Raw genomic sequence first — 13,295 nt, 5'->3', positions numbered from 1 at the left:
AATAGCTCATCAGACAGCGAAGATATCATCAATTCCGTATCATGGATCAGAGAGGATTTTGAAAACCTCATTTTGTGAAATTTGAAGTTAAAGGTAGAGAAAAGAAAACATGAAAATTTCCTTAGCAACCATCAAGTTTTATTAAAAATATTGATATCAAATGAAGTACACTACATCCTGATGCAATATAAAGCAACATTTTTGACATTTCATCTCAGCAGCATTTGTAATTATCAGAATTTTAACAAGGAAATGAATATCAAAAAAACATAAAATTTTCAAAAATCCCAAAAATTAAAAAAATTAAATTTGGACCAGTTCTTTCAAATTCTCTAACTTATATCGCTAGAAGTGTAGTGGCCAGGCCCCAAAAAGGGCTCTAAAAAGGGGACCTACCCCTCATAGCGGTAGAACAAAGCGGGACCGGTCTTAAATGAAAGCTATGGATGTCTACTAATAGAAAAAATAGGTTGTATATAAATCTTAAAGGTGTACAACTATGTGAATTAACCCCTTGTTTGCCACAACAGTTGAAAATTTAGAATAATTTAGAAAAATCAAATAATGCCACTTGTCGTGTGACTGAATAAAGTGGAATAGAACAATGATTGTGATGTTTATCAATGAGGGACATGGCTTGGACCCATTTTTAGGGGTTTAGAAGCCGCATCTAGCACGGTCTTCGAAATAAGAAAGGACAATGACAATATCATGTCTTCTTACTTGAAAGATTTGATATGGCTGCTGGCACGGAAACAAGAAGGTGATACATCATCTCTTCCAGCATGGGGTGGTTTCAATGCCTTACTGTCTGAGATGGACGTTCCCGTTAGCACAATTAGGTACCTACCTTTCATTCATGCTCCACCTTCTGATATTTCCACGATTTACACAACATTGCTCAAACTTGTTGCAATCGCGAAGCAATTGGGTCAGGAACATATACTTGTGACAGCGGACTTGGCAATCTATAGCAAAGCTCAGCAAATTCTTTGGAGCAAACCAGAACCACTAGATGGTCTGGTTACAATGAGACTAGGGGGCATGCATCTTCTCATGTCATATATTGCTTCAATCGGTAAGCTGTTCGGAGATGGGGGTCTGCAGGAGATTCTCACCTCATCAGGTCTGTTCGCATCGGCATCTACAACACAGATGCTTCAGGGAAAGCACTACGCTCGTGGAGTCCGGGGACTGAAGATTGTCCATGAAGCCATGATGCACCTTTTCCTTACATCCGCTGAGTCGTATGCAAAAACCAATGGCTTGCCATGGCTTGATGAAGAGATGACAAGTCGCATCAACGATCTTGACGTCGCATTTCAAGAGAGGGATCTTCGAAGGCAATCTTCGAAGACGTGGAGAAGCAAGTATCGGCTGTATTGGATACAATCTCAAAGTTCAAAGAACATGGACGGAAGCAGTCTTCAACATTCGCATACTGGGCTAGTTTTCTCTAGGCTGGCGACATACTGCTACGTTTGACGAGGGCTGACCGCGATGCAGATTTCCCACTCCATCTTGATGCTGTCCTTGAAGTAGTTCCGTTCTTTCATTTAGCTGGGAGAGTCAACTACGCTAGGTACACTCCGGGGTATGTGCTTGAAATGATGTCCCTGGAGACAACCAGGCATGTTTCAACATCTCATGAAAGGAGGGTTTGTAGTTAGACGCACGGAAGCGCACTTCAATTGTGTGCCAACTGATCAGGCCTTAGAGCAGACCATCAATCGTGAAGCGAAAAGTGATGGTGGGGTCATAGGCTTCACACTGCGCAAGGGAGTCCTTCTACACTGGTTACTGACAAGGCATATCACAGGAGAGTATGTTGAAATGTACAAGGGAATGTGTCTGACTAAACATCAGGCCAGGGAGCATGAGGAATTAGGACAGGCTAGGATGACCAGGGACTTGAATGATGTGAGAACAGTTGAGGAATACATTCTGAATCACTGTCAGGATCCGTTCAATCTGGACGAGGTACCAGAAAAGCTTGTGAATATAGTGAGTGGACAAATGGCATCAGCAGCTGTAGAGGCATCCTTGAGTTCACTGCCGTCAAAGGGAAATGCTGCATATGAGGACTTCATAAATGGGCGGTTAGTGGAGGGCAAAGAGAAGAGCTTTTGGGATACGGAAAATAACATTGACATTCGCTGACATGAAAAAGCATCTAACTGACAACAACGGCAAGAGGATTGTCATGGATACAGAGGTGTTATTCAGAAAACTGTTGGCTGTTTGGAAACACAGGGATGTTGACTTTAAAATGGTCCTTTCCTATGAACTGGCAGCAGTACCACCTTCACTTTTTCATGATGATGGTGCCCTGAGAAAGACGAACAAAGCTGGAGTCGGTTTGTGAAGAACTTATTGCACCTCCGCCGGTCACGACAGACGCAAAGACAGCCTACATCATTGATGGGATGGGGCTGGTCCAGGCCCTCAATGAGGACCACTTCATAACATTCAATGACCTTGCAGAAATTGTGCTCAAGAGATTGATAAGGATTCTTAGGAACCCTCTCATGGACACTGATAATGTGTCATTGGTGTTTGACAGGTATAACACCTCTTCCATAAAATCTGCTGAGCGCCAGCAACGAGGAGCCACAGCCACAGAGACTTTGCCAACACATCAAATCATTGGAAACCGGACCGTGCCAAATTTCAGACAGTTTCTGAAGGGATCAGGAAATAAGTCCGACCTCCTACGCTTCGTTAGTGAATACGTAATGACAAATGCAGTGACAAATGCAGGAGACAGACTTCCAAATGGCAAATCTGTTGTGGTGGCTGGTGGATTTCACGACGGCCAAGAAGTCAAACGTGTGTCAAGTGTGGGTGTTGAGAATTAACATGAACTATACAGCACGCAGGAAGAGGCTGACACAAGAATGGTATTGCACGCTATCAGTCTTACGTCCACTTTCCAAAGGATCATTGTTCGTACTGATGACACAGATGTCCTGGTGATATTGCTATATTACATGAACAGAGGAATGTTGGGACAGGAAGTATTCATGCATGCAGGCCATAGTGGTAGATACATCACAAGGGAACGGTACATTCCAATTCATACCATCGCTGTGGCACTCGGGGACAAGTTCTGCCAATGTTTGCCGTCAACCCATGCACTGACTGGTTGCGACTCCACCAGTTCAATATTTGGCATTGGAAAAAAGACAGTTTATACTTCAATCCGCAAACAGATTGAATCTGGTGACACAATCGTTGGATTGGGCGATATCCGTTCTCCTGAGTGTTTAGTCCTTGGCTTGTACGGAAGTAAGGCAAAGAAGTGCAAGACATTAAACGATCTACGCCATCTGCTCGCTACTACAACCGACGAATCAGCCACCCAACTACCTCCCACTGAAGATGCGTTCAATCAGCATGCCCTCAGAGCCAGATACCAAGCAATGATTTGGTGTTGCAGTCACATTCCAAAACCAGAGCTAGATGACCCGGTTGGCTGTGGATGGTTCCGTGACTCTAGTGGACTTCACCAAACCTTGTCAAACGATTTTGACTGGTGGCGCCCCCCCCCCATTTGACTTGTACTGACTGGTAGCGCCCCCTATGTATCTAAGATAAGACCTACAACCCCAAGAATCAATAAGCCAAGACATGAACTGAAAAAAAGTTACTGAAACAGGTATTTTCATTTCATTTGATTGTGTTATATTCACTAAATCTTTGCATTTCAGTGAAATTGACCAATAAATATGCTAATTAGGTAATTAAATATGCTAATTAATCACTAATCAATACATCTTTTAAAAAAAATTGACGACAGATTTGAACTTTGCATACCCAAAATAGCCAACATGCCAAATTTAGTGGTTCCAATCCTTGAAATAACTGAATTGCAGCTGTTTAAACTTTAGACGATGATACTTTTTGTCTTGAAATCGTCAGAAGAAATTGATAATTAGATACACTAATTAAGTACATGAATATACAATGTACATTGTTCCCGAAATGGACAACTTTCCTTATATTGACCGTGCCATCAAATCAAAACCACTTGACCAAATTTGAAAATTCAAAAAGTACTGTGATCTGTACACTTAGGCCTGTTCAAATCTGTTGTCAAAATACAACATAGTGGAATTTCATAATTTGCTTTGGAGTTGCTAATTTCACGAATCTTTTTGAGACCAAAACGTGATGGAACGTTTCGGATGATTCTTGATTTATCTCGCCTTAACAAACACCTAGAATATCACCATTTTAAGATGGAAGGTCTGAAAACAATAAAAGATTTGATGACACCAGGTTGCTACATGAGCACTGTTGACATAAAGGATGCATATTATTCTGTTCCCATTCATAGGGACTGTCAGAAGTATCTAAAATTTGTATGGAGAGGAAAGTTGTACCAGTACACCTGCTTCCCAAATGGCTTGGCTCCTTGCCCAAGGATATGGACCAAGCTCCTAAAACCAGTCATGGCACATCTAAGAGAAGGTGGCATTCCTTCACTAATTTACATTGACGATATGTGGTTAAAACAGGATTTGAAGTTGGCATGCATGAGAATTGCCATGACCGCGGGATAAACCCTTTCAAATAGTGGCCTTATCCCACATCCGGGAAATCGGACCTACCACCAGACCAGGTTAAAGAGTTCATAGGTTTTCTATTTAACTCCAAGAGCAGGTCGGTATCTCTGCCAGGTCATAAAAAACACAGAGTGGCCACCATATGTAAAGAGCTGCTGAGAAACCAGTCCATTACCATTAGGAAATTGGCTGAGGTGATTGGAACATTGGTTTCCAGCTTCCCAGGGGTCATGTATGGACCTTTGTTATACAGGCATCTGGAAGACAATAAGAGTCGGGCTTTGAAACAAGAACGTGGTGACTATAGTCGAAAAACTGAATTGACCATTGGCTCTAAGAGAGAGTTGGAATGGTGGATAAGTAATGTCCACGATGCTGAGAACCCCATTTCCCATGGTCAGCCAGACTTTGTTATTTACACTGATGCATCTATGTCAGGCTATGGTACTGATACCGATGGCGATTCTGTGACACCAAAGAAGAAACGGATGAAGAAGAAGGAAACTGTCCTCTCATTCATGGAGGAGAAGTTTTCAGTTCAGTCTGATTTAAGAAAGGATGAACTTGCTTTGCAGAGAGAACGTCTCGCACTTGATGCCAAAAAGTTTGAGCTAGAATCCAAAAATCAGGAAAGGGAAGACAAGAAATATGGTGCATTGATGGGCCTTGTGACAAAATTAATGGGGTCTGACCAAAAATGAATCCATGGATACTAGTAGTCCTTTGTTATGTTGGTTGGTAGTAAGTTCAGGGATCAAAGTTTATAGCCTACAGGGCTCAGCAGCACAATCAGCATTCAGTGGTGTTAGGATTAACCTGAAAGCATTTGGCCGCATTGCTACTAGTTTTCCAAAGAAGTGTTGGAGATGACAATTTTCAATGTTTTTTCCCCTCTGATTAGACCAGGAATAAGTGGTCATCCATAAAGTACTTATGCGCCATGATTATTAGATATTGTAAAAGGGACTATCTTCATATGATTTCCCCTGGTCATGTGAAGTATAGAAGACGAAGATGATTTGTCGAGGCTGTGCAGCCAAGTGTGCAACTTGAATAGGGAGCGGCTTAGTAATTAGCGATAACTACTGGATGACGCAAAGGATAAGCAATTAATAGGGCCGAGAGGGGATCCACAATGCATTTCTCCCAAAACAAGCATTGGTAGAAATTTGTTTTGAGGTGTCCCCATGAGGTGGTGAAGTCAGTTGAGACACTCCTGGTTGTGACTGTCCTGTAGAAAAGACCATTCCTTGGTCTAATGGATTGTCCTATGATTTTGACAATGTACTATATTGTCTCGAACAGAGACATGTACATACAACACAGACAAGAAGCGTATGTTCTGCATAGATACAATGCTATCTGGTGGTCCTGGTCTTCCTATCTTGTGTGTAGCACTACAGTATCCATAGTACCCATACCCCTTCACAAGGGACATATCTACTACCTCAACAGTTCAGTGGATGCTGATGCTAGTGTAACGGTAAAACGCTTTTGTGTGACCGTTCTGTCGCAACTCTAGACTCAACCCAAAGACTAAACCACAACACGGATGTCTATTTAAATCATTTATTACTCGCGCTCTCTAACCTCACACAAGCAAACATCCCCGAAACATCACAAGATTATACTAAGTCTTCACATCAAGGCATAACAACCACAGAGTTATATCTTGTAATACAAGACTTGTCTGTAAAGAATATGGAATCTCTGGTGCTTATCAAGACTATTATGGTGGTTGATACATGTCTCTGCCCTGCAAGATATGTTAGAAGAGATCACCAATTTCCAGATGACAAAACCTGTCTTCAAATGTACAAGTACATAGGTATACATCATCTATAATTTCACCATGACTGTGACTGTCACCTCTACCTGGAAAGTGAGAACCTCTCCTGATGTACCTTGCAGTATTGACAACCATGACCACCTTCATGCCAGGTATTCTTCCAATATTGGTGGTTGGAGAACAAAATATGTGCTTGTCTGAGAACCATAGAGGCAGGTATGAACGTTTGTCAGTAGTGCTGCTACAAGATATAGCTTGGCAACTGGCTGCAGCAGTACCTTCAAGTTCTTTCGAAACTCAACAAACGTAAACTGTGACAGAATCTTCCCAAATTCCCATTCCACTGATTCACGAACTGAACTCATCCTTCGATTGAATAACTGTTGGTATTCATCCAAGTTCACTTGTTTGTACGGTGATCCTACTATAATTTAGCGAGTGTAACGTTGTGAATGTTTGTACCCCGAGTTCTCTTTGCCCCGAAGTGTTACCGTCTTCAAAATATGCTACATGCCATTGTTACATGCTCCCATCGATACTCGGGCCTATCGCTTATTTAATCAACTCAAGGTTCAATACATAATTTTGCAGCAATTCCGCTACCAGCGCGTCTTCTCGGCGTGGTGGAATCCATAGACTCCATTGCTGTACATCAACAGTATCGCCGTCTGTCCGAAACCCGACCAACCAGTCTACCGGCCGTGACGTCATCACTCACGACGCGAACATTCAATCAACATTTCCCCAAATGCTTTCCATGCCTTTTCCATTGTCTGCGTACCCGATTATAAAAAGTAAGTATCTTCGGCTGTATACATGGTATAGTCGTTATATAATGTATATTTTAATTCCTAAAACAAGCATTGCAATCAGTTGAACATGGCCCACATTGTCAGAAAAGAATTATTGACGAAATGCACCTAAAAACGCTGCTCATAGCCGGGGCCACATGCGTTGCAATTTTCGTATGCATGCATGCACATGATGATTAATAAAATTAGCCTGTGGCGCGTAGTTGGTGATCGGCCGTCCAGACCCAACTCATGACCGACCAATCCTTATACCCCTACTGTGCGGTACACACTTAATATCAATCCTTCGGCCCTATTGGGCTACAGGTCCTGTGCAAATTTCGTCCGACAATTGCATACCATATTTTCGTAGGTATAAAGTGTCCGAGAATTGATTAATAAAATTAGCCTGTGGCGCGTAGTTGGCGATCGGCCGTCCAGACCCAACTCATGACCAACCAATTCTTATACCCCTACTGTGCGGTACACACTTAATATCAATCCTTCGGCCCTATTGGGCTACAGGTCCTGTGCAAATTTCGTCCGACAATTGCATATCATATTTTCGTATGTATAAAGTGTCCGAGAATAGTACAGTGTCGTCTGACTATTTAACAGTGTGTACTGTATTCTTATTAACCTCTTGCCCAAAATAAAGGGTGTATAGGTGTCTGCAATCAAAAGGCCTGCGTTGTGGCCCAATGGACAATCTTAAATGCTTCATTTATATCTTCCTTCCTTTTTTTGCAGCCACCAACGACTCGCCTTCTCCTGTTGACTGCCTGACTGCCTGATTCATCTCTGTGGTGCCCACTCCAGGTAACTCCTTTGACCACCTTCTAATATACAACACCACTACGCTCAAAAAAAAATTGTGGCTATGACGTCGAAATAAAAAAACAGCGCTGTGGCTACAGCGTCAAAATAAAAAGACAGTGCTGTGGCTACGATGACGAAATAAAAAACAGCACTGTGGCTATGACGTCAAAATAAAAAGACACGCTGTGGCTATGATGTCGAAATAAAAAACAGCACTGTTGCTATGACGTCAAAATAAAAAGACAGTGCTGCAGCTAAGATGTCGAAATAAAAAACAGTGCTCTTGCTACGGCGTCAAAATAAAGACAATGCTGTGGCTACGATGTCAAAATAAAAAACAGCGCTTTGGCTATGACGTCAAAATAAAAAGACAGTGCTGTGGCTATGATGTCGAAATTAAAAAAAGCGCGGTGGCTATGACATCGAAAAAAGCACTGTTGCTACGATAACGATGTCGAAATAAAAAAAACAGTGCTGTGGCTACGACGTCGAAATAAAAATTGCACTGTTGCTATGACGTCAAAATAAGGGAACAGCACTGTGGCTATGACGTCGAAATAAAAAAAAACGCGTGGCTACGACGTCGAATTGAAATAAAAAATGGCACTGTGAAATAAAAAAATGGCACTGTCGCCACGACGTCTAAATTTAAAAAAACATCGCTGTGGCTACAGTGTCGAAGCAGAATATAGGGAGCGACCAATTCTTCCTTTTTTTATCTACACAGTGATCAATTGAGCCGCAATCATAAGACTGCATATCATCATGGCACACTGTTGATCTGTTGGGGGCGCCCGCTTCCTCAAAATTTCCTCTTTTACGAAATGGGGGGGGGGCAATATTTTTTCCTCTTTTTTGGAGGTCACGGATGCAAGTTATTCCACTTTTACCTGATCTCAAAAATCCAGATCTGGATCTAAAAAAAATATTTAAACACATTCTTATACTATTTATTTTTTGTTACTAATTCAATACTTTCAACTCATTCTAAATTCTTCTTCATTTCAGAAACACTCTTCCAGATGGCTCAAATATCACCACCACCCCACTGTCTGGCGCGAGACATCTTAAAAGATCTCCAACACTTGAAAGCAACAGCAACAACTCAACTATCGGTTTTGCAGGTAAATATTTCAGATGCACGCAAAACCTTGAAAGAATTACCACCCACTAACTATTCCATCCAGAATTCCATCAAGAATATCTGCGATGCACAAAAGAAAACTGCCTCGGACATGGGACGTCTTCGTCACACTCTGACATCTGACATCGACAGAACAATTGAAAGAGCTGAACAATTGAAGAAGGAACTCTGCTTCAAATTTAAAGCTGCTACCAAAGCAAAACAGGCCACAGCAACCGTCGTCCGCCCAGGTCCGTCTTTCCATTCCTCGCCAATAAAACACCATGCCACGACTGTCGTGATGTCCCCTGCAAAACCCCTTGCCAGATCGGCTTCACAACCACTCTAGGGACCACTAAAATCCAAAATAATGAAGCCCAGTGATTACTTTCAAGACTCGGATATTGATGATGACGTTCTCAGCAAATCCTCCTTGGACATGTCATATACATCTATCACTGATGCACCTTCGACCCCAACCAAAGAAGACAACCAAACTCTATCCCCGAAAGACCAGACAGCCCCCCAAAAAGGCGATGAAAATGGTGCAGAAACCCAAACTCAGCCAGGTCCCATAAAAGAGAACTGTGACCAAATGGTACAGAAAATGCCAGCCCATGTAGAACAGACAACAACCACCTCCACCGACATGACCAAGCAAGAACAAGACAACAACAACAATGACAACATCAATTTGTCTGACGCACTTGCAATTGTCAATGCTGAATAATACTTCTCAAATAAAATGACCACATCAAAATGAAAGCGTTACTCGAGGACCTAATCAAAATCCAGTTGGTGCAATTACAATTTCGTGCAATACAAATTAGTGCAATAACACAAGCAGAGTCAAAGAATCACCTTCACCAAAGCATTTCCTACTTATACTTATAGCAGGGTTGGCTTTGCTCTTTCAAAACAGTGCCTTCCATGCATAACATGCACGTTTGACAACCTCCTCCTCCACTGTAATAATTCCAATTAAAACATTTTAGCCAAGTTTCTTTCATATTTAGCTCAGCCACTAGCGTTTTAATTCAATTCTGCCCTAAAAACTACAGGTAGAGCCAACCCTGCAATCCTTCTCAGAAATGCTGCTTCAAAACTGCATAATATTAAACTGCTGATTTCATACTGCTGTAACTTAGCCAAAGAATAAACATATACTTAAGTTATTATAGCACTGAATTCTACTGTTATTCTTTTTTTAACTCCCCTCTTTAGTGAAAACAAAACCACGACATACAACTCCATCATGCCTGGTCGGAGGAAGAAAAGGTCGCTCTCACAACCACGTAAAACACTTGCAGCCAGAGAACGGAGGCAAGCTGAAACTACAGAAGACAAAAACACCCGCCTAGCTGAGCAGAGGACACGGCAACAAACCCTCAGACAAACTCGATCGAGTCAACAAACCTCCAGTGAACAAGTCACGCCACAAACCCATCTCACCGAAACTTCAACACAGAATGAACCAACCGAACACCAACATGACCAACTTGCTGCTTTACGAACCCGAGTTCAGAATTCAAGAACACGTCAAAAGGAAAAAGCTCTTCAACAAAAGAGACGCTTAGGCACTATTGACAATATTGATCATTTTAAAGAAAACGATATTCCCATTCAACTCAGAACTCATACACTTCCATCACTGTTTCATGCAGAAAATGTTTGTACTCACTGCGGAGCCTATCGATGGAAAGAAGAAAGGCCTGGGTTTTGTTGTGAAAAAGGCAAAGTGACTCTAAACCCTACTCCGGACCCTCCCCGTCCCATTCAACAACTTTACCAAAATAATAACTTCTTGAACAATATTCATTCATACAATAATGCCTTAGCATTGGCATCAATAGGTTGCAATGAAATAACTTTACCCGGCTTCTCCCCAACATTCAAAATACATGGCAAAGTTTTTCATCGTATTGGTTCAATTTTACCACCATCAGATGAACACCCCAAGTTCGCTCAGATCTACTTTCACGATACCGACCATGAACTCGACAACAGGCTAAGATATAACCCACACTTGGATCACAACATCCTCTCCCTCCCACAGGCCACCCTTCATTCTTCCAACCATTATGTCCAATCCCTAAAAGCAGCCCTGCACTTTTCCGAGGAACATGACAATTTCCAGCTTATTCTGAATGAAGAAATGAGACCCTCACATGAACACGCACGCCAATACAACCTTCCAACTGGCTCGGAGGTTGCTGTTCTAATGCCAGGAGAACAAGCAGGTCATTTGGATGTTGTCCTGCAAACAAAAACTGGTCAAATACAGATAATTAGTGCCCGACATAGGAGCTACAACCCACTACATTATGTCATTCTCTTCCCATACGGAACTGACGGCTATATGGAAGCCATCCCACATTCTACAGGTAACAAAAAAGTATCCCCTTCAGAGTTCTACCGCTACCGTCTCCAAGTTCGAAATGAAGGAATGAATCAGTTGCTCAAATCACGGCGTCTAACACAACAGTAAGCCACTGATGCATTTGTCAAAGCAGAATAAGAAAGATTGAGATGGGTTCAAAACCACCAAAGTGATATCAGAGCTGAAAAGTACAAGGGTCTTCTTGACGCAGTGAATGAAAATGATGAACTGAGGGCTGGCACTAAAATCATTCTACCACCAACCATCTATGGTAGCCCAAGATGGTATGCAGAAGCATTTCAAGATGCTATGGCAATTGTAAGAAAACATGACAGACCGCACTACTTTGTTACATTTACATGCAACCCCAACTGGCCTGAAGTAAAATCTTCCATATTTCCAACTGAAAGCCCAAAAGATAGACCCGACATTACAGCAAGAGTGTTCCACATAAAAATGAAAGCGTTACTCGAGGACCTAATTAAAAACCAAGTGCTTGGAGAAGTCATCGCATACACAGCCATGAAGGAGGACCAAAAAAGGGGCTTGCCACACGTCCACATCCTACTCATCATGGCAGAGGCAGACCGTCCTAGAGAACCAAAAGACATTGACGAAATAGTCTCTGCAGAAGTACCTGACAAAACAGCCAATCCACAACTCTATGACATTGTCACAAGACACATGATCCATGGACCCTGTGGTGTGATCAACCCGAACAGCCCCTGCATGCAAAGTTCCAATAACGTTCAATCCTGTTCCAAGAACTATCCTAAAGAATTCCGTGACACCACAATATTCGCTGATGGTCTGTATCCCCTCTACAAAAGGACATCACCAGAAAATGGTGGTAGTGTACATGCTATGAAAGTAAGAGGCCAGGAATTCACTGTCGACAACAGATGGGTAGTACCCTACAATCCATTCCTAAGCTTGAAATACAATTCACACATCAATGTTGAAGCTGTAATCGATGTCAGCTGCGTTAAGTATCTGTATAAATATACATGTAAGGGATCAGATCGAGTCATGATGGCAATAGGATCTTCCAATGCCCCAGACAATCCAAACGATCAGATACAGGGATTCATCAATGCCAGATATGTTGGTGCTTCTGAAGCATACTCGAGATTGTACGAAATCAGCATCCTAAACGAATATCCACCAGTCGCAAAACTGCCCCTCCACATAGAAAACGAGCAGACGATACTTTTCACTCCAGAAGAGGCCAGACACAAAGCCAATCAGCCACCACCAGAAACAAAACTAACGCAATTCTTGGAACTGAATAAGGCAAACCCACAGGACCGCACCATACTCTACCCAAATGTTTTCCAAAATTACACTTGGACCTCTGGCAAGTGGGTCAAAAGAAAAAGAACACTTAGTAAAATCAAAACCACCACGGATGATAGCAAATCTGATATGATCGGAAGAATTCCTGTCATCAACCTCAATCCTCACCAGTCGGAATTGTACTACCTTCGCATGCTTCTCCACCATATACCAAGTCCATAAAGTTTTCAGGACTTGCGCACAATAGCCGACTAAGTGTGTCCCACATACAAAGACGCTTGCCTCCAGCTCGGCATACTCGACAACGATGAAGAAATTGATTGTGTCCTCGAAGAAGCAGCATCTGTTCAATTTGGCCCAAGCCTACGACAAACCTTCGCAACGATACTCACATGGATCCAACCAGCAAAGGCTATCAACTTCTGGGAAAGGCACAAACACACATTAGCTGAGGATCTCCTACACCAAAATGGTGCCCAGGAACTAACCAAAGATGTCATCAACTAAGTCCTCACTGACATACAAGAAC

At 42.3% G+C, this 13,295-nt stretch overlaps 1 protein-coding gene across 1 annotated transcript; it reads left to right on the top strand.

The window, feature by feature from the left end:
• Positions 1–11,926: 11,926 nt before the first annotated feature.
• Positions 11,927–12,988, top strand: LOC135493586 (uncharacterized). The gene has a single exon (XM_064781012.1). It carries the CDS (start codon positions 11,927–11,929, stop codon positions 12,986–12,988), a length of 1,062 nt encoding a protein of 353 aa, XP_064637082.1.
• Positions 12,989–13,295: the final 307 nt, after the last annotated feature.

Source organism: Lineus longissimus, chromosome 9 (assembly GCF_910592395.1).
Source record: "Lineus longissimus chromosome 9, tnLinLong1.2, whole genome shotgun sequence".
NCBI classification, from domain to species: domain Eukaryota; kingdom Metazoa; phylum Nemertea; class Pilidiophora; order Heteronemertea; family Lineidae; genus Lineus; species Lineus longissimus.
Note: the sequence above shows the minus strand (reverse complement) of the source record. Positions and strands in the feature narration are given on the sequence as shown.